The sequence below is a fragment of the Salmo salar genome, chromosome ssa10 (genome assembly GCF_905237065.1).
Source record: "Salmo salar chromosome ssa10, Ssal_v3.1, whole genome shotgun sequence".
Classification (NCBI taxonomy): domain Eukaryota; kingdom Metazoa; phylum Chordata; class Actinopteri; order Salmoniformes; family Salmonidae; genus Salmo; species Salmo salar.
Genome location: NC_059451.1, coordinates 118,134,547 through 118,158,252, shown reverse-complemented (window position 1 = coordinate 118,158,252; position 23,706 = coordinate 118,134,547). Strand labels below are relative to the sequence as shown.

The 23,706-nt window shown below is 39.9% G+C and overlaps 1 protein-coding gene across 2 annotated transcripts in view; it reads left to right on the top strand.

Annotated features, from left to right (window-relative positions):
* Positions 1-23,706, top strand: part of LOC106561707 (5'-nucleotidase domain-containing protein 3) — a 36,901-nt gene that overhangs the window by 10,072 nt on the left and 3,123 nt on the right. For both annotated transcript variants that reach the window (XM_045688498.1, XM_045688497.1), the window contains exons 3-9: positions 7,793-7,923; positions 14,274-14,364; positions 15,623-15,760; positions 18,828-18,888; positions 19,378-19,480; positions 21,350-21,451; positions 23,246-23,327. In XM_045688498.1, coding sequence (XP_045544454.1) covers positions 7,793-7,923; positions 14,274-14,364; positions 15,623-15,760; positions 18,828-18,888; positions 19,378-19,480; positions 21,350-21,451; positions 23,246-23,327 — 708 coding nt within the window. The remainder of the gene's footprint in view (positions 1-7,792; positions 7,924-14,273; positions 14,365-15,622; positions 15,761-18,827; positions 18,889-19,377; positions 19,481-21,349; positions 21,452-23,245; positions 23,328-23,706) is intronic.

The following is a 23,706-nucleotide window of genomic DNA, read 5'->3' as shown; positions in this document are numbered from 1 at the left end:
TCATGTATTTGTCTTCATTCTAATAATTTTGTTCATTGTTACAGGTGGAGCTTCAGTTTCTAAGAACCAGGTTACATCTTACCTGAACTGATTTGAGGAAATGCTTCTCTATGCAAGCTAACATCCTACCCAGCTAACAACGGTTGGTCCCATAGTCATCACCTTCAGTTTTTAAATTAAGGCTGCCCAGCAGTGTGATCCATCATGTTGGTTCCTTTACTGCTAGTGTACAAGGTTCATCTGGCACCTGCACCTCTTTGGTTAACACTCAAGTTTTTCATTTACACTTTTACTCAAGTGCCTTTTTAATGTTACAACAGTGCCTGATAATCTCAAGATGCTTTAATTGAACCTTTTATTTAAGATCTCATTATGTGTTATAGACAGTTGGCCCTCTGAGATTTTACTATGTCTGCTTTCTCTCCGTATACTTTTGGAAGATTTTCAGACTCAACATTTCTGCAGTTTGTTGCCCTTTACATTACGGGTAAATGGTAACTCTATAGAGGGCCTCATCTCAGGAATATCAATGGCATGTCACACACTAGGCGAAAACACAGGCGACTATTACTTCTCGTTGCTTTGTCTCACGCCATCTTTGCCCGTTCATATTCAGTCAGCACGACTCTTCTTCATCGCAACACAACACTTTTATTCTCAACACTAAGCTTCCTGCTACTTCCTATTCTACAGCATATGCTCGTAGCCCTCAAGTCTTTTTTTACTGGTTTTCCCATGGTTTCCTTCTAATGGCAAGTTCGCAACTCCTGTCACTTTTATTCCTTCATGTGATTTAGGTTTTTCTGATCTGGTCTTTTCACCTTAATCATTTTCAAGCTTTTTAAATCAGGTTCCTTGGGTACTATCATAATAGCTAGCACTTCCACTGAATCCATTCTCATGCTTTATGCTAATATATATTCCCGCTTGACCCCGCTCTGCTCCTCGTCATTCTCCTTTCATCTCTCTACAACCCGCATCTGTTTCACTTCTCTCCTTTCTCAAGTAATATAAAGGTGTTATCTTTTACCTCAACGCTACACTGGTCACTCGTTCAGAACTGTAGTTGCAGCCACACAAGGGTATAATTCAACCTTCACCCTCCAGCAACTAGGTCACTGGTCATGCTCTGCCTACACCTTATATGTTAGGCCCAATCTATTGGCCATCCTCTCAGCAATAGTCCTTTTATCATAGCTATCAATAGCTACTTTAGTTGACGAGTATCCATTTAAACTCATTCATATAATAATTCATTATTACACTTTCATCATAGGTGTAACATGAAAGGCACTCAGCAGGCCGGCATTCGGTCAGACACTCTTTGGCATGTGTCCCTATCGCTTTGTATGACTTAGTTCGGCGCAAAGCAAATGTCTCATTATATCATACAAATGGCATTACAGCGGTCCTACATACAAGCGTACGTAGCATTTCATCTAAACACATGGCGTTCAGCCCGCCATGCTTTAATGAAACTTACATATAATACTTTCCATTACAGTATAATCTCACTTTTGTTATATTTCTTGCATGCGTCTTTTTTTACATCTAGTTAGTCATTGTTTTAAATCTTTTGTTGCTTCGTTGCGTCTCTTCTCCCTGTTAAGTAACTTATTCTTTTGGGGTGGGTTTCGATGCTAGCGGTCCTGCGTAGGGCTACCTACCTTTACGTCTGGCTCCGAGGATCTTCCCTCTGTCTTTCTTGTTCACTCAGTTAAACATGTACTAGATTGAAATAGAGTTTAGGAAAGTTCAATCAGGAAGGCTGGTTTGAATGCTCGTTTTAACTTCATTCAGTAAGTATAACATAATTCACTCTGTTTCCTATTCTATGGGCATAGTGGGAATGAATACAAACGTATCATCATCATAGCGTCTTGTTTCTCCTCTTTCCTATTACCCATGTGTGGAATGTCATTCACCTATTGACCTTTATAGCCTATAAGCACAGCACAATAATGCACATTCCTCACGCTTGCTGATCAACCTATGGGCTCACTCTTGCAATTATCACTTCCCTCTCTCTTAACCAATGGGGTGTAAATCTTGGGATGTATTTATATGTTAACTTACCCACGTTCTCTCACTTGCTGTTTTTCTGCAACAGTTGTTAACAACCACCCACTTCCCTACCACCAGCAGCTCTAATATCCTTAATGCCCGTCATTAGAACTCCTTTACCCCAACAGGGTTGTTTTGATGCCAGCAGTATCGCATAGGGGCTATCTGCCATCACATCATCTGGCTCCTAGGATCTTCCCTCTGAGACGGAGGCAATTCCACAGACTATTTAATGAAATTACATATTGCATTCCATCTTTGTTCATTCAGTTAAGCCTCTACTCGATTGAATTACAGCAGGTGAAGTGGATTTACATCCGGTAATGGCATTATGGTAACAGAATTACATGATGAGTCCCTGACCTGTACTATACAGAAATGCATGATTATCGATATGAATATCATTCTCTTCATTGTGATTTATCCTAAATAGGTACACAATATGCAAAATATCCTTATTTTGCATATTTGGGTGTTATTCTACACACTGGCTATTATTTTAATGAGCTTCGCCCTTGAAACAAGTCGACATTTGGTTGTTCGGTAACAGACAAAATCTGAAACAATCATAGACGTCTCTGTTTCACAGTAGAGTACAGTACAGTCACAGTAGAGTACAGTCACAGTAGAGTACAGTACAGTCACAGTAGAGTACAGTACAGTCACAGTAGAGTACAGTCACAGTAGAGTACAGTACAGTCGCCATCCTATATCTCAGATATTTTATCTCCCTACGAGCCAGGATGGAGCCTGAGATTCTCTGGCAGGGCACTGTTAACCATTCCAGTGATTTGTCTGCCATTGTAATCCTTGGGCGAGCCGCCTAAGCATTTTTCCAGGTCGCCTGTCCAAACAGTGTAAAAAAATATATATATATACAGTACCAGTCAAAATTTTGGACAGACCTACTCATTCAAGGGTTTTTCTTTATTTTTACTATTTTCTACATTGTAGAATAATAGTGAAGACATCAAAACTATGAAATAACACATATGGAATCATGTAGTAACCAAAAAAGTGTTAAACAAATCCAAATATATTTTAGATTTTTAGATTCTTCAAAGTCGCCACCCTTTGCCTTGATGACAGCTTTGCACACTCTTGGCATTCTCTCAATAAATACAGTATTTATTGGTTTATTCGGATCCCCATAACAACCGGCCATGTTTGGGAGTCCCATAGGGTGGCGCCAATTGGCCCAGCGTTGTCCAGGTTTGACCGGTGTAGGCCGTCATTGTAAAGAAGAATTTGTTCTTAACTGACTTGCCCTTGATTAAATTAAGGTTAAATAAAAAATGTTAAATAAATACAACTTTTGCATAGGCAGCAGCTACTCTTCCTGGAGTTCCATAAAAACCACAAAACATGACAAGTAACAAAACACTGGTATACTGATAGACAAGGACAGTCACACGTGTGAAATACAACAATATACAAACAAACAGAAATGCATAATACAAACAATGCAACAACAAAAATGTATGTCTGTGTGTACGTTTGTTTGTGTGTGTCCCCGCCATTCCACGAGATGTTTAATCTTAAAAAAAAAAAATGTTTAGGTAGTTTTGTTTGCTTGAGTAATAGGAGATGGAAGGGAGTTCCATGTGATCATGGCTCTGTATAATACTGTGCGTTGCTGTGAGTTAGTTTTGGACTTGAAGAGACCCCTGGTGGCATGTCTTGTGGGGTATGGATGGGGTGTCTAAAGAGACCCCTGGTGGCATGTCTTGTGGGGTATGGATGGGGTGTCTAAAGAGACCCTTGGTGGCATGTCTTGTGGGGTATGGATGGGGTGTCTAAAGAGACCCTTGGTGGCATGTCTTGTGGGGTATGGATGGGGTGTCTAATGAGACCCTTGGTGGCATGTCTTGTGGGGTATGGATGGGTGTCTGATGAGACCCCTGGTGGCATGTCTTGTGGGGTATGGATGGGTGTCTGAGCTGAATGGTATTTGATTTATGAAGACAATCTGGAATTGTCATCACAGTAATATTTCTCATAAAAACTAGAAGAGAAGCAGTTCATCTCTTGTCAACCCTCAACCAGGAAAGACTGGCATGTTGTTGATGTTAGTTCTCTGTGGGGCGGCAGGTAACCTAGTGGTTAGAGCGTTGGGCCAGTATCCGAAAGGTTGCTAGATCGAATCCCCGAGCTGACAAGGTAAAAATCTGTCGTTCTGCCCCTGAACAATGCAGTTAACCCACTGTTCCCCGGTAGGCCATCATTGTAAATAATAATTTGTTCTTAACTGACTTGCCTAGTTAAATAAAGGTTAAATATTTTTAATAAATTGCAATTAAGGGCAAGGTGTGCTGCTCTGTTTTGAGCCAGCTGCAGCTTTGCTAAGTCTTTCTTTGCTGCACTTGACCATATTACCGGACAGTAATTAAACCGGGACAAGACCAGAGCATGAACAACTAATACAGTTGATTTTTATTTAAAAAAAAACACAACACATTTTTGTAACAGGTCACACCATTTATACACAAGTTAGGTCTTAGAGAATGTTCTGAACCCAATACAATGCTTTTAGTTGTAGATGTATTTAAGACCAGTTTATTATGAATCACCCATTATGATACTGACTGTAACTCCTTATTTAGATTTTTAGTGAGCACACTGGCTTTGGGTGCTGACATGTAGAGTGTGGAATCATCTGTATACATAGTCATTCTAGCTTTGTGTCAGACCAGTGGTAAATCATTTGTAAATGTAGGCTAACACTGGTACTCACAGCTGTTCCAGCCATCAGAGTTCACAGGGCCGATGGAAACAGCAGGGATTTAAACACAAGCCCAATGTGGCGAGAACACAAACCATTACCACTACTCTACTGTACTGCACTTTTCTTTTACTGTTCTCTAATCTCTACTGTACTCTACTGTACTCCACTCTACTCCTACTGTACTGCACTTTTCTTTTACTGTTCTCTAATCTCTACTGTACTCTACTGTACTCTACTCCTACTGTACTGTACTTTTCTTTTACTGTTCTCTAATCTCTACTGTACTGTACTCTACTCCTACTGTACTGTACTTTTCTTTTATTGTACTCTACTCTACTGTACTGCGCTGTCCAAACTTATGAAACAGATTTCTATTATTGGTTTAGATTTTGTCCGGCCAGGCCTGGCTGACTAAATTTCAACTACTTTTCAACATCAATGGATATCCGGTGCTCAGTGGGTGATGATGCTTGTTACAGGAAATGGAAAGAGAGTAGGTGGTAAGTTTCATGGTAGGTGTCGGGAGAGATTACATTTAACTAGAGGGAGCGAACGGCAGAGAGAGGGAGAGGTTTTCTAGACTGTTTTCAGTCTTTCTTTGACCACCAGATGACAGAAAGAGAAAGAAAACTGTTATGAACTGAACATAACAGTATACCAGTGGAAGGGAGGACAGCAGTACTGAACATAACAGTATGTTAGTAGAAGGGAGGACAGTAACAGTATACCAGTGGAAGAGAGGACAGTAACAGTATACCAGTGGAAGGGAGGACAGTAACAGTATACCAGTGGAAGGGAGGACAGTAACAGTATACCAGTGGAAGGTAGGACAGTAACAGTATACCAGTGGAAGAGAGGACAGTAGCAGTATACCAGTGGAAGGGAGGACAGTAACAGTATACCAGTGGAAGGGAGGACAGTAGCAGTATACCAGTAGAAGGGAGGACAGTAGTCTACACAGTATACCAGTAGAAGGGAGGACAGTAGCAGTATACCAGTGGAAGGGAGGACAGTAACAGTATACCAGTGGAAGGGAGGACAGTAGCAGTATACCAGTAGAAGGGAGGACAGTAACAGTATACCAGTAGAAGGGAGGACAGTAGCAGTATACCAGTGGAAGGGAGGACAGTAACAGTATACCAGTGGAAGGGAGGACAGTAGCAGTATACCAGTAGAAGGGAGGACAGTAACAGTATACCAGTAGAAGGGAGGACAGTAACAGGTGACCCTACCATGGTTTGTGACTACTTTCATATCCCATTTTAGCCAATTCAATTGCAGTAATTCTGTTTTTTTTCCCCCCTTGGTAAATCCGCTACTGATTTGGTAAAATAATTGAGTTTTAATCACATAATAATTAATAAACAAACTTGATATCAGTAAACACACTGTAACTAATTAGTATGTCTACCTTTTCTTGTTACCTTTGTGAACTTTCATTATCCTCCCTACATGAGGGAGAGAATTTAGAAATGATCTGAACCTTTGCTTATTGCACATTTTTTTAGGATGGAAAATGCTTGAAATAATTATATATGACTTAATTTCTCAAAAATATAGACTCTTATTTTCATTTGACACCCAATTTGACATGGTCCTATAAACTTCACATGTTGGTGCTCATGTGTCCGTTTAGATGGAAAATCTTATACCAAGTTTGTGTTGTATTGCCAATTCCTCGCCGGGGGGGGCAAGTTGGAAGGTTGGCAAGACGGCACAAAACTGATCTGGGACCACAGTCTGTTTTTCTAGTCCGGTTTCCCAGATCTGTTTGTCGTGTTTTGCCAATAGGAGTTGGCAAGAAGGCACAAACAAAAATAGCCAACTCCTATGGTCGTTGTCACTCAAAACTCCTATGGTCTGACATCACAACAATCATAGGAGTTGTCACGATGGCACAAACAGCTCTTATGGTCATTGACCATGCCAAATTGCCATTGAATGCCACAATGAATGCTTTTGAAAATGATTTCACAAGGCCCATTTCAAATGATATGCCTACATACTTATAACTACTAGGCTAAGAAATAAACAATTGTTTTTCTTTTGATAATTTAATTAACCTATATCATGTTATTTCAAGTTATCCCTTTGGAGCGCAATAGGCGTAAATTATATTGTTTTACCGTTCCAACATTTGATGTACAGTCACATTCACTGTGGTTGTCTGAAGTATTCTATAGAGTTCACAGCTTGGCAATGTCTCATTGCGATTGGTATTCCCCGTAATTTGCAACAATGTCAATAAACGTCATCTCTGTTACCTTTGCGGTACCTCAAACTGTCGTGATTGCCAGATGAGAGAAACTTTTTATGAGTTGATTTGACTCCTGGCTCAGTTTGTTTGAGCTGTGTCATCTTAAAATCTACCATGAGAGTTTTTTTGTTGTTGTCCTAAAACATGTTTTAACGTGATTCCTAGGACCTTTTCTATGATGCTTTGTAGATACTGCCCCCAGGTCTGTTTGTGCAGTATAACCAAATCCTTTGGTCGTTGGCAGGCCTAACTAGCACTGGCATAAGACTGCACTCACTGTCACATGAAAGACCACTCTGCTCCAGATGCATATTAATCATATTAACTGAAAACTGTTTTATTATGTCATTCTGTTGGACTTGACAAAGCACAGGCTATGTCTTTGTTCGTAACCTTGACAACCCCCCCCGCCCCCCATTTGATTCAACACTTGCCATATTTTTCCAAATAGAGAGAGATTCTATTTATACTGTCAGTGTCACCCTGTTAAAGTTGACAAATTATCTTCTAACAGTGGTTTAAAGTAGTGTTTTTTTTTTTAATATTCAGCCTTTTCAAGATCTTCCACTGAGAATTAGTATAAGTGGACTTTCTGCAAAGCCTATGTTCAAAGAAGGAAGATTTGAATGAGCGTTTTTAAAACTGTATCTTAAGTTTAGACAGTTTACACATCCATCTCCAATAAATGATGATAAACATAGATACTTGTTTCTGTAGTGATAACATCTTGTTTTCTTCTGCCTTAGTACCCTGAGGGCTTGCGAGAGTACGAGTACATACCTAACTTTGTTGTCAGAGGACTGCACTATGATGTCCAAAAGGCTTTACTGATGAAGATAGATGCCTTTCACTACATACAGCTGGGAACCGTATACAGGTATTTGCAGTCTAGCTATTTCTTTGAATACATTGATTAAAGGCCTAGTGCAGTCAAACATGTGATTTTTTCCTGTGTTTTTATTATATATTTCCACAATATGAAGTTGGATTAATACTATGCAATTGTGAAAGTTATGATAATGCCCTTTTAGTGTAAAATCTGTTTGAAAAGGCTGCCTGAAATTTCAGCCTGTTTTGGTGGGATGGAGTTTTGGCCTGCCTAGTTAGACCAATAAGAAAGAGTTCCCAACCTCTCTGCCAATAACAGCTAGTTTTAACAGCTAGTTTTCCCCTCCCCACTCAGACCACTCCAAGACAGTCCTAGATAAATTCTTGTTTGAGAAATAGCTCTTTGCTACGAAGCAATTTTTGTTTCTTTTTGACAATTTTTATTGAAAACAATCATAGTAAGGTAATTAATTGTTAGCTAGAAATGATTTGATATAGAGATTAAAACGGCTGTATTGGACCTTTAAGCAATGATAATCCTCTATCTGTGTATCTATACTGTCATGTTTATCTATATCTGACTATACTGTCATGTTTATCTACATCTGACTATACTGTCATGTTTATCTACATCTGACTATACTGTCATGTTTATCTACATCTGACTATACTGTCATGTTTATCTACATCTGACTATACTGTCATGTTTATCTACATCTGACTATACTGTCATGTTTATCTACATCTGACTATACTGTCATGTTTATCTATATCTGACTATACTGTCATGTTTATCTATATCTGACTATACTGTCATGTTTATCTATATCTGACTATACTGTCATGTTTATCTATATATAACTATACTGTCATGTTTATCTATATATAACTATACTGTCATGTTTATCTATATCTGACTATACTGTCATGTTTATCTATATATAACTATACTGTCATGTTTATCTATATATAACTATACTGTCATGTTTATCTATATCTGACTATACTGTCATGTTTATCTATATAACTATACTGTCACGTTTATCTATATCTGACTATACTGTCATGTTTATCTATATCTGACTATACTGTCATGTTTATCTATATCTGACTATACTGTCATGTTTATCTATATATAACTATACTGTCATGTTTATCTATATGACTATACTGTCATGTTTATCTATATCTGACTATACTGTCATGTTTATCTATATGACTATACTGTCATGTTTATCTATATCTGACTATACTGTCATGTTTATCTATATATGACTATACTGTCACGTTTATCTATATGACTATACTGTCACGTTTATCTATATCTGACTATACTGTCATGTTTATCTATATCTGACTATACTGTCATGTTTATCTATATCTGACTATACTGTCATGTTTATCTATATCTGACTATACTGTCATGTTTATCTATATATAACTATACTGTCATGTTTATCTATATGACTATACTGTCATGTTTATCTATATCTGACTATACTGTCATGTTTATCTATATCTGACTATACTGTCACGTTTATCTATATCTGACTATACTGTCACGTTTATCTATATCTGACTATACTGTCATGTTTATCTATATCTGACTATACTGTCATGTTTATCTATATGACTATACTGTCATGTTTATCTATATCTGACTATACTGTCACGTTTATCTATATCTGACTATACTGTCACGTTTATCTATATCTGACTATACTGTCATGTTTATCTATATGACTATACTGTCATGTTTATCTATATCTGACTATACTGTCACGTTTATCTATATCTGACTATACTGTCACGTTTATCTATATCTGACTATACTGTCATGTTTATCTATATCTGACTATACTGTCATGTTTATCTATATCTGACTATACTGTCATGTTTATCTATATCTGACTATACTGTCATGTTTATCTATATCTGACTATACTGTCATGTTTATCTATATGACTATACTGTCATGTTTATCTATATCTGACTATACTGTCATGTTTATCTATATAACTACAGTGGGGGGAAAAAGTATTTGATCCCTTGCTGATTTTGTACGTTTGCCCATTGACAAAGAAATGATCAGTCTATAATTTTAATGGTAGGTTTATTTGAACAGTGAGAGACAGAATAACAACAAAAAAATCCAGAAAAACGCATGTCAAAAATGTTATAAAATGATTTGTATTTTAATGAGGGAAATAAGTATTTGATCCCTCTGCAAAACATGACTTAGTACTTGGTGGCAAAACCCTTGTTGGCAATCACAGAGGTCAGACGTTTCTTGTAGTTGGTCACCAGGTTTGCACACATCTCAGGAGCGATTTTGTCCCACTCCCCTTTGCAGATCTTCTCCAAGTCATTAAGGTTTCGAGGCTGACGTTTGGCAACTCGAACCTTCAGCTCCCTCCACAGATTTTCTGTGGGATTAAGGTCTGGAAACTGGCTAGGCCACTCCAGGACCTTAATGTGCTTCTTCTTGAGCCAGTCCTTTGTTGCCTTGGCCGTGTGTTTTGGGTCATTGTCATGCTGGAATACCCATCCACGACCCATTTTCAATGCCCTGGCAGAGGGAAGGAGGTTCTCACCCAAGATTTGACGGTATATGGCCCCGTCCATCGTCCCTTTGATGCGGTGAAGTTGTCCTGTCCCTTTAGCAGAAAAACAACACCAAAGCATAATGTTTCCACCTCCATGTTTGACGGTGGAGATGATGTTCTTGGGGTCATAGGCAGCATTCCTCCTCCTCCAAACACGGCGAGTTGAGTTGATGCCAAAGAGCTCCATTTTGGTCTCATCTGACCACAACACTTTCACCAGTTGTCCTCTGAATCATTCAGATGTTCATTGGCAAACTTCAGACGGGCATGTATATGTATTCTTGAGCAAGGGGACCTTGCGGGCGCTGCAGGATTTCAGTCCTTCACGGCGTAGTGTGTTACCAATTGTTTTCTTGGTGACTATGGTCCCAGCTGCCTTGAGATCATTGACAAGATCCTCCTGTGTAGTTCTGGGCTGATTTCTCACCATTCTCATGATCATTGCAACCCCACAAGGTGAGATCTTGCATGGAGCCCCAGGCCGAGGGATATTGACAGTTCTTTTGTGTTTCTTCCATTTGCAAATGATCGCACCAAATGTTGTCACCTTCTCACCAAGCTGCTTGGCGATGGTCTTGTAGCCCATTCCAGCCTTGTGTAGGTCTACAATCTTGTCCCGGACATCCTTGGAGAGCTCTTTGGTCTTGGCCATGGTGGAGAGTTTGGAATCTGATTGATTGATTGCTTCTGTGGACAGGTGTCTTTTTTACAGGTAACAAGCTGCGGTTAGGAGCACTCCCTTTAAGAGTGCGCTCCTAATCTCAGCTCGTTACCTGTATAAAAGACACCTGGGAGATAGAAATCTTTCTGATTGAGAGGGGGTCAAATACTTATTTCCCTCATTAAAATGCAAATCAATTTATAACATTTTTGACATGCGTTTTTTTCTGGATATTTTTGTTGTTATTCTGTCTCTCACTGTTCAAATAAACCTACCATTAAAATTATAGACTGATCATTTCTTTGTCAGTGGGCAAACGTACAAAATCAGCAGGGGATCAAATACTTTTTCCCCCCACTGTATACTGTCATGTTTATCTATATAACTACACTATCATGTTTATCTATATAACTATACTGTCATGTTTATCTATATCTGACTATACTGTCATGTTTATCTATATCTGACTATACTGTCATGTTTATCTATATCTGACTATACTGTCATGTTTATCTATATCTGACTATACTGTCATGTTTATCTATATGACTATACTGTCATGTTTATCTATATGACTATACTGTCATGTTTATCTATATCTGACTATACTGTCATGTTTATCTATATATAACTATACTGTCATGTTTATCTATATCTGACTATACTGTCATGTTTATCTATATCTGACTATACTGTCATGTTTATCTATATCTGACTATACTGTCATGTTTATCTATATTGACTATACTGTCATGTTTATCTATATGACTATACTGTCATGTTTATCTATATCTGACTATACTGTCATGTTTATCTATATATAACTATACTGTCATGTTTATCTATATCTGACTATACTGTCATGTTTATCTATATCTGACTATACTGTCATGTTTATCTATATCTGACTATACTGTCATGTTTATCTATATATAACTATACTGTCATGTTTATCTATATATAACTATACTGTCATGTTTATCTATATCTGACTATACTGTCATGTTTATCTATATCTGACTATACTGTCATGTTTATCTATATCTGACTATACTGTCATGTTTATCTATATCTGACTATACTGTCATGTTTATCTATATCTGACTATACTGTCATGTTTATCTATATATAACTATACTGTCATGTTTATCTATATATAACTATACTGTCATGTTTATCTATATATAACTATAGTGTCATGTTTATCTATATATAACTATACTGTCATGTTTATCTATATGACTATACTGTCATGTCTATCTATATCTGACTATACTGTCATGTCTATCTATATGACTATACTGTCATGTTTATCTATATGACTATACTGTCATGTTTATCTATATCTGACTATACTGTCATGTTTATCTATATGACTATACTGTCATGTTTATCTATATATGACTATACTGTCATGTTTATCTACATCTGACTATACTGTCATGTTTATCTATATCTGACTATACTGTCATGTTTATCTATATCTGACTATACTGTCATGTTTATCTATATCTGACTATACTGTCATGTTTATCTATATGACTATACTGTCATGTTTATCTATATGACTATACTGTCATGTTTATCTATATGACTATACTGTCATGTTTATCTATATGACTATACTGTCATGTTTATCTATATATGACTATACTGTCATGTTTATCTACATCTGACTATACTGTCATGTTTATCTATATGACTATACTGTCATGTTTATCTATATATAACTATACTGTCATGTTTATCTATATCTAACTATACTGTCATGTTTATCTATATATAACTATACTGTCATGTTTATCTATATCTGACTATACTGTCATGTTTATCTATATATGACTATACTGTCATGTTTATCTATATCTGACTATACTGTCATGTTTATCTATATCTGACTATACTGTCATGTTTATCTATATCTGACTATACTGTCATGTTTATCTATATCTGACTATACTGTCATGTTTATCTATATCTGACTATACTGTCATGTTTATCTATATCTGACTATACTGTCATGTTTATCTATATCTGACTATACTGTCATGTTTATCTATATATAACTATACTGTCATGTTTATCTATATCTGACTATACTGTCATGTTTATCTATATCTGACTATACTGTCATGTTTATCTATATATGACTATACTGTCATGTTTATCTATATATAACTATACTGTCATGTTTATCTATATATAACTATACTGTCATGTTTATCTATATCTGACTATACTGTCATGTTTATCTATATATGACTATACTGTCATGTTTATCTATATCTGACTATACTGTCATGTTTATCTATATCTGACTATACTGTCATGTTTATCTATATATAACTATACTGTCATGTTTATCTATATCTGACTATACTGTCATGTTTATCTATATCTGACTATACTGTCATGTTTATCTATATATAACTATACTGTCATGTTTATCTATATGACTATACTGTCATGTTTATCTATATCTGACTATACTGTCATGTTTATCTATATCTGACTATACTGTCATGTTTATCTATATCTGACTATACTGTCATGTTTATCTATATGACTATACTGTCATGTTTATCTATATCTGACTATACTGTCATGTTTATCTATATCTGACTATACTGTCATGTTTATCTATATCTGACTATACTGTCATGTTTATCTATATCTGACTATACTGTCATGTTTATCTATATAACTATACTGTCATGTTTATCTATATCTGACTATACTGTCATGTTTATCTATATCTGACTATACTGTCATGTTTATCTATATGACTATACTGTCATGTTTATCTATATGACTATACTGTCATGTTTATCTATATATAACTATACTGTCATGTTTATCTATATATAACTATACTGTCATGTTTATCTATATGACTATACTGTCATGTTTATCTATATCTGACTATACTGTCATGTTTATCTATATCTGACTATACTGTCATGTTTATCTATATCTGACTATACTGTCATGTTTATCTATATAATTGTACAGTAGATTTACAGTGTTTTACTTTACAGGCCTCATATGCAGTTAATTTGAATCGTTTCCAGTTTTTCCTGGTTTAGAAAAAAGCGATTGGTTAAAACGTGTGTGTTCTCTTGTCCTCTGTAGGGGTCTTCACCCGGTACCAGACAAGGAGGTGATTGCCATGTACGATGGCTGCCATGTCCCTCTGGAGAACATGAGCGACTTCTATGGCAAGGTAGGGCCCATATGATCTCCTCCACCCGTCCACAGTCACTATATACAGATCTGTTTCAGTGACCGTGATACTCTGACCCTGTTACATTTGGCAGCGAGATCACTCTGCATTGCCAAGTCCCCCCCAGTCTAAAGTTTTCACCCCTACAGTCAGACACATGATACTGTAGTATTAAGTTTATACCCTCTAGAGCCCAACCATGGGTAATCTAACAACACTGTAGAGCCCAACCATGGGTAATCTAACAACACTGTAGAGCCCAACCATGGGTAATCTAACAACACTGTAGAGCCCAACCATGGGTAATCTAACAACACTGTAGAGCCCAACCATGGGTAATCTAACAACACTGTAGAGCCCAACCATGGGTAATCTAACAACACTGTAGAGCCCAACCATGGGTAATCTAACAACACTGTAGAGCCCAACCATGGGTAATCTAACAACACTGTAGAGCCCAACCATGGGTAATCTAACAACACTGTAGAGCCCAACCATGGGTAATCTAACAACACTGTAGAGCCCAACCATGGGTAATCTAACAACACTGTAGAGCCCAACCATGGGTAATCTAACAACACTGTAGAGCCCAACCATGGGTAATCTAACAACACTGTAGAGCCCAACCATGGGTAATCTAACAACACTGTAGAGCCCAACCATGGGTAATCTAACAACACTGTAGAGCCCAACCATGGGTAATCTAACAACACTGTAGAGCCCAACCATGGGTAATCTAACAACACTGTAGAGCCCAACCATGGGTAATCTAACAACACTGTAGAGCCCAACCATGGGTAATCTAACAACACTGTAGAGCCCAACCATGGGTAATCTAACAACACTGTAGAGCCCAACCATGGGTAATCTAACAACACTGTAGAGCCCAACCATGGGTAATCTAACAACACTGTAGAGCCCAACCATGGGTAATCTAACAACACTGTAGAGCCCAACCATGGGTAATCTAACAACACTGTAGAGCCCAACCATGGGTAATCTAACAACACTGTAGAGCCCAACCATGGGTAATCTAACAACACTGTAGAGGCCGACCATGGGTAATCTAACAACACTGAACCAAACCTCACATGCACTAGATAGTTAGCCACTCCATCTACTTCTGATGGCAGATAGACACGGCCTCGCCTTATCTTCAGTTTTGGCAGACATGATATTGCGTAGTCTAGTAACACCTCACTTTACTAATATCTTCTCCTATCTGATCTTTCATATCTCTCTCCTCCTCCTCCTCCAGAGTTCCCATGGCCACACTATGAAACAGTTCATGGACATCTTTTCCCTCCCAGAGATGAACCTTCTGTGTTCTGTTAATGACTACTTCATGAAGCACAATATCGACTACGAGCCCGTCCACCTCTACAAAGACGTCAAGGTAACGAGACCATAACAGTGGTCTTCCAAAGACACCTTGGTCGTGTTCATTTAGGCACAACGTGGGAAAAAAACAGTCAGTACCTGTTAATCTCTTTCTATCTGAAACAAAGTTTTTTTTAAAAACATTTTGCTACGGTGTGCCCTAATGAACATGACCTCTCAGGAACCATAGTCAGACCAGAAGGCCAACATCATAATGCTCTTCTCTGTGACAAGGTGGATTCCAGTAACGGGGCAGTTCTATGTATTAATAGTGAAACCTTGTTGCGACCATTGGTTGTGACGCTGTAGTTATTTTAGTGTGCTTCGTGACAGACTAACAGAGGCTTAATTTAGACTTTTGAAAATGGCAGTCTAGTTTTAGAAGAGGCAGCTGTCTGGTCTCAGGTGGCTCTGCCTGCCTGCCTCTTCAGAAGGAGACAGGAGTGAAATCAGGGCTGTGTTGTGTTTGTTCCTCTGATGGGCTTGTCAGGGAGGACTGGAGCCTGCTGAGTTTCATTCTGCAGTGTCTGTGACAGATCAGTGTCATCATGATGAAAACCTGGCTTCATGCCCACTCGCTCACTCACTCACTCACTTCACAATATATCAAGCTAGAATAGACAACTTCTCAAATTTCACTCCCTTCCCCACCTCCTCTCCCCCTTCCCTTCCCTCCTCTACCCCTCCGCTCCCTTTCTCTGTCTTGTCTTTCTCTGTCTTGTCTTTCTCTGTCTTGTCTTTCTCTGTCTTGCCTTTCTCTGTCTTGCCTTTCTCTGTCTTGTCTTTCTCTGTCTTGCCTTTCTCTGTCTTGCCTTTCTCTGTCTTGCCTTTCTCTGTCTTGCCTTTCTCTGTCTTGCCTTTCTCTGTCTTGCCTTTCTCTGTCTTGTCTTTCTCTGTCTTGTCTTTCTCTGTCTTGCCTTTCTCTGTCTTGCCTTTCTCTGTCTTGCCTTTCTCTGTCTTGTCTTTCTCTGTCTTGTCTTTCTGTGAGTCATTGTTCAGAGGGCTCTTTCATCCCAGTGGGGGGGCTGTTCATTAACTCTACCTGTCTCTGTCAGTGGGGGGGGCTGTTCATTAACTCTACCTGTCTCTGTCAGTGGGGGGGCTGTTCATTAACTCTACCTGTCTCTGTCAGTGGGGGGGGCTGTTCATTAACTCTACCTGTCTCTGTCAGTGGGGGGGCTGTTCATTAACTCTACCTGTCTCTGTCAGTGGGGGGGCTGTTCATTAACTCTACCTGTCTCTGTCAGTGGGGGGCTGTTCATTAACTCTGCCTGTCTCTGTCAGTGGGGGGGCTGTTCATTAACTCTACCTGTCTCTGTCAGTGGGGGGCTGTTCATTAACTCTACCTGTCTCTGTCAGTGGGGGGGCTGTTCATTAACTCTACCTGTCTCTGTCAGTGGGGGGGCTGTTCATTAACTCTGCCTGTCTCTGTCAGTGGGGGGGCTGTTCATTAACTCTGCCTGTCTCTGTCAGTGGGGGGCTGTTCATTAACTCTGCCTGTCTCTGTCAGTGGGGGGGGGCTGTTCATTAACTCTACCTGTCTCTGTCAGTGGGGGGGGCTGTTCATTAACTCTACCTGTCTCTGTCAGTGGGGGGGGGGCTGTTCATTAACTCTACCTGTCTCTGTCAGTGGGGGGGGCTGTTCATTAACTCTACCTGTCTCTCTCAGTGTGAAACGTTGTCCGGGTGCATTAGTTAAATCATGAAGCACAGGGCAATTCATGCACACGTGTGAGCACACACACACACACACACACACACACACACACAGGCCCATTCAGGAGATGTTGGTGTAAAGTTGTAGTCTCATCTACGTAGCAACTACCAACCTTTTTAAGAGGCTTTCATTTGTATTTAGTAAAGCACACCAGTCACATTAAGGCTGTTTGTTAATGCCAAAGGAACTGTGTGGGGCATTCACCTCAAATCCTAGTCTTGTTTTTGTAACTCTTTGTCTTTAGTTTTGTAGTTTTCCAAGGTGACAATCAATCAAATGTATTTATAAAGCCTTTTTTACATCAGCTGATGTCATAAAGTGCTATACAGAAACACAGCCTAAAACCCCAAACAGCAAATAATGCAGATATAGAAACACAGTGGCTGGGAAAAACTCCCTAGAAAGGCAGGAACCTAGGATGAAACCTAGAGAGGAACCAGGCCCTGAGGGGTGGCCAGTCCTCTTCTGGCTGTGCCGGGTAGACCAGAGGAACCAGGCTCTGAGGGGTGGACAGTCCTCTTCTGGCTGTGCCGGGTAGACCAGAGGAACCAGGCTCTGAGGGGTGGCCAGTCCTCTTCTGGCTGTGCCGGGTAGACCAGAGGAACCAGGCTCTGAGGGGTGGCCAGTCCTCTTCTGGCTGTGCCGGGTAGACCAGAGGAACCAGGCTCTGAGGGGTGGCCAGTCCTCTTCTGGCTGTGCCGGGTAGACCAGAGGAACCAGGCTCTGAGGGGTGGCCAGTCCTCTTCTGGCTGTGCCGGGTAGACCAGAGGAACCAGGCTCTGAGGGGTGGCCAGTCCTCTTCTGGCTGTGCCGGGTAGACCAGAGGAACCAGGCTCTGAGGGGTGGCCAGTCCTCTTCTGGCTGTGCCGGGTGGAGATTATAACAGAACATGGCCAAGATGTTCAAATGTTCATAGATGACCAGCAGGGTCAGATATTAATAATCACAGTGGTTATAGAGGGTGCAACAGGTCAGCACCTCAGGAGTAAATGTCAGTTTGCTTTTCATAGCTGATCAATCAGAATTAGAGACAGCAGGTGCGGTAGAGAGAGAGAGAGAGAGAGAGTCGAAAACGGCAGGTCCGGGACAAGGTAGGACGTCCGGTGAACAGGTGCCCAGGAGTTGTGTTAGCACGCTGTGTTAGTACACTTAGTACACTTTCTTCGTACACTTTGTCCACTATGTACTTTTACAAAGTTTTCCAAATACTTTTAATATGGAGGAACAGGAATTGTATTTATCGTTCTGTACTCTTCCTTCTCCCATATGGAATGTTGTTTGTAACAGGATATATTGTCAAAAGAAAAAATGAATTTCCTGTCACAAATTTCAGCCATTGTAATGTCTCCTCCTCTCTGTCTAACAGGAAGCGATAGGAGATGTCCATGTCAAGGGTATTATGTATCGGGCTGTGGAGGCAGATATCGGTAAGGACAACAAGGATCTGTGTGTGTGTGTGTGTGTTCTGATAGACTGTGTTACTGTGTGATAATAGGGGAAGGGAGTGTTTAATGTATCATGTAATATCTTTACATATTATCTCAGGGGTTTCTGCGACTGTGTATTACATCAAGGCCATTGCCGTTGTTCTGTCTAATATCTTCAAACAGATTACTAGGAAACGTTATTATCCTTCTTCCTAGAAGTAATGTTTTTCTGTGCACAATTGCAATTGCTCTCTCCCCTTCCTCTCGCTCTCTCTCTCGCTCTCCAACCTCGCTCTCCATCCTCTCTCTTTCTCTCTTTCTCTCTTCTCTCTCTCTCTCTCTCTCTCTCTTTCTCTTTCTCTTTCTCTTTCTCTTTCTCTTTCTCTTTCTTCAGTTTAAGGTGCTTTATTGGTATGGGAAAAATCTATGTTGACATTGCCAAAGCATGTGAAATAAACAATACAAATCTCTCGGTCTGTCTGTGTGTAGAGAACTATATTTCCTATGGACAACAGACTCATGCTGTGTTGAAGAAGCTTTATGAGGATGGAAAGAAGATGTTCCTCATCACTAACAGCCCCTTTGACTTTGTGTGAGTATCTCTGGTATACAGTGTCTCTGGTATACAGTATCTCTGGTATACAGTGTCTCTGTGTGTGAGTGTCTCTGGTATACAGTATCTCTGGTATACAGTATCTCTGTGTGTGAGTGTCTCTGGTATACAGTATCTCTGGTATACAGTATCTCTGGTATACAGTATCTCTGTGTGTGAGTGTCTCTGGTATACAGTATCTCTGGTATGCAGTATCTCTGTGTGTGAGTGTCTCTGGTATACAGTATCTCTGGTATACAGTATCTCTGTGTGTGAGTGTCTCTGGTATACAGTATCTCTGGTATACAGTATCTCTGGTATACAGTATCTCTGGTATACAGTATCTCTGTGTGTGAGTGTCTCTGGTATACAGTGTCTCTGGTATACAGTATCTCTGGTATGCAGTATCTCTGTGTGTGAGTGTCTCTGGTATACAGTATCTCTGGTATACAGTATCTCTGGTATACAGTATCTCTGTGTGTGAGTGTCTCTGGTATACAGTATCTCTGGTATACAGTGTCTCTGGTATACAGTATCTCTGGTATACAGTATCTCTGGTATACAGTATCTCTGTGTGTGTGAGTGTCTCTGGTATACAGTATCTCTGGTATACAGTATCTCTGGTATACAGTATCTCTGTGTGTGAGTGTCTCTGGTATACAGTATCTCTGGTATACAGTATCTCTGTGTGTGTGTGTCTCTGGTATACAGTATCTCTGGTATACAGTATCTCTGTGTGTGAGTATCTCTAGGATACAGTATCTCTGTGTGTGAGTGTCTCTGGTATGCAGTATCTCTGGTATACAGTATCTCTGGTATACAGTATCTCTGTGTGTGAGTGTCTCTGGTATACAGTATCTCTGGTATACAGTATCTCTGGTATACAGTATCTCTGTGTGTGAGTGTCTCTGGTATACAGTATCTCTGGTATACAGTATCTCTGGTATACCGTATCTCTGGTATACAGTATCTCTGTGTGTGAGTGTCTCTGGTATACAGTATCTCTGGTATACAGTATCTCTGGTATGCAGTATCTCTGTGTGTGAGTGTCTCTGGTATACAGTATCTCTGGTATACAGTATCTCTGTGTGTGTGAGTGTCTCTGGTATACAGTGTCTCTGGTATACAGTATCTCTGGTATACAGTGTCTCTGGTATACAGTATCTCTGTGTGTGTGTGTGTGTGAGTATCTCTGGTATACAGTATCTCTGTGTGTGTGAGTATCTCTGGTATACAGTATCTCTGTGTGTGAGTGTCTCTGGTATACAGTATCTCTGGTATACAGTATCTCTGTGTGTGTGTGAGTGTCTCTGGTATACAGTATCTGTGGTATACAGTATCTGTGGTATACAGTATCTCTGGTATACAGTATCTCTGGTATACAGTATCTCTGTGTGTGTGTGTGAGTGTCTCTGGTATACAGTGTCTCTGGTATACAGTATCTCTGGTATACAGTGTCTCTGTGTGTGTGAGTATCTCTGGTATACAGTATCTCTGGTATACAGTATCTCTGTGTGTGTGAGTGTCTCTGGTATACAGTATCTCTGTGCTGACAGTTTATACAATTCTAAACTATACTGTTAATATATGACCGTATAATATGCTGCTAGAGAGGGTTTTCACAGCCCTGTGATGGTTACATTGTTACACTAGCTTTATACATCAAGCCTGACAATGATAGCAGCATGAAGAATGACTTTGATTAAAAAATATAAAATGGTTGAAAGTCCCCACATGATGAGTTTTCAGATACTGTGGATCCAGGCCGCTCTACGGCAGAGTGGTGTTCGTGCTGCTTTGTTTCTGTTGTGTGACTGATTTGGAAGTCGCTCTGGATAACAGTGTGATAAATGACTGGACTATTCCCAGGGATCGGGGAATGAACTACATCGTGGGGAAGGACTGGAGAGATCTGTTTGACATTGTCATCGTACAGGCCGACAAACCTGGCTTCTTCAACGACAGGAGAAAGTAAGTGTCTCATTCACTCCCTAGCCCTTCCCTTTGTCCTTGTTCAGTCTGGTGGAAGCTTCACCACTACCCTACCCATCCTTTATTTGCCATGTTCAGTTCACCTCCACTGAATATATTCTGATGTTTGTTTGTCATGTCCAGTTGACCTCCACTGAATATATTCTGATGTTTGTTTGTCATGTCCAGTTGACCTCCACTGAATATATTCTGACGTTTGTTTGTCATGTCCAGTTGACCTCCACTGAATATATTCTGACGTTTGTTTGTCATGTCCAGTTGACCTCCACTGAATATATTCTGACGTTTGTTTGTCATGTCCAGTTGACCTCCACTGAATATATTCTGACGTTTGTTTGTCATGTCCAGTTGACCTCCACTGAATATATTCTGACGTTTGTTTGTCATGTCCAGTTGACCTCCACTGAATATATTCTGACGTTTGTTTGTCATGTCCAGTTGACCTCCACTGAATATATTCTGACGTTTGTTTGTCATGTCCAGTTCACCTCCACTGAATATATTCTGATGTTTGTCATGTCCAGTTGACCTCCACTGAATATATTCTGATGTTTGTCATGTCCAGTTGACCTCCACTGAATATATTCTGATGTTTGTCATGTCCAGTTGACCTCCACTGAATATATTCTGATGTTTGTCATGTCCAGTTGACCTCCACTGAATATATTCTGATGTTTGTTTGTCATGTCCAGTTGACCTCCACTGAATATATTCTGATGTTTGTCATGTCCAGTTGACCTCCACTGAATATATTCTGATGTTTGTCATGTCCAGTTGACCTCCACTGAATATATTCTGATGTTTGTCATGTCCAGTTGACCTCCACTGAATATATTCTGATGTTTGTCATGTCCAGTTGACCTCCACTGAATATATTCTGACGTTTGTTTGTCATGTCCAGTTGAACTCCACTGAATATATTCTGATGTTTGTTTGTCATGTCCAGTTGACCTCCACTGAATATATTCTGATGTTTGTCGTGTCCAGTTGACCTCCACTGAATATATTCTGACGTTTGTTTGCCGTGTCCAGTTGACCTCCACTGAATATATTCTGACGTTTGTCGTGTCCAGTTGACCTCCACTGAATATATTCTGACGTTTGTTTGTCATGTCCAGTTGATCTCCACTGAATATATTCTGACGTTTGTTTGTCGTGTCCAGTTGACCTCCACTGAATATATTCTGACGTTTGTTTGTCATGTCCAGTTGACCTCCACTGAATATATTCTGATGTTTGCCGTGTCCAGTTGACCTCCACTGAATATATTCTGACGTTTGTTTGCCGTGTCCAGTTGACCTCCACTGAATATATTCTGATGTTTGTCATGTCCAGTTGACCTCCACTGAATATATTCTGACGTTTGTCATGTCCAGTTGACCTCCACTGAATATATTCTGATGTTTGTCGTGTCCAGTTGACCTCCACTGAATATATTCTGATGTTTGTTTGTCATGTCCAGTTGACCTCCACTGAATATATTCTGATGTTTGTTTGTCATGTCCAGTTGACCTCCACTGAATATATTCTGATGTTTGTTTGCCGTGTCCAGTTGACCTCCACTGAATATATTCTGATGTTTGTTTGCCGTGTCCAGTTGACCTCCACTGAATATATTCTGATGTTTGTCATGTCCAGTTGACCTCCACTGAATATATTCTGATGTTTGTCGTGTCCAGTTGACCTCCACTGAATATATTCTGATGTTTGTTTGCCGTGTCCAGTTGACCTCCACTGTGTGTTCTGACATTTGTCTTCCCCTGTCCTTCCTAGGCCCTTCAGGCGAGTGACAGATAAAGGGGTGCTGCATTGGGACAGGATTCACAAGCTGGAGAAGGGGAAGATCTACAAACAGGTATATGGACAACGGTTCTAGAGCAGTCTTTCTACTAGGACCCCTGGTGTACTTGGCCCCCTGTGGTGTACTTGGCCCCCTGTGGTGTACTTGGCCCCCTGGTGTACTAGGGCCCCTGGTGTACTAGGGCCCCTGGTGTACTAGGGCCCCTGGTGTACTGGGGCCCCTGGTGTACTGGGGCCCCTGGTGTACTAGGCCCCCTGGTGTACTAAAAAAAAAAAAAAAAAATGGTATGAAATGTATGCATTCACTACTGTAAGTCGCTCTGGATAAGAGCGTCTGCTAAATGACTAAAATGTAAATGTACTAGGACCCCTGGTGTACTAGGGCCCCTGGTGTACTAGGGCCCCTGGTGTACTAGGGCCCCTGGTGTACTGGG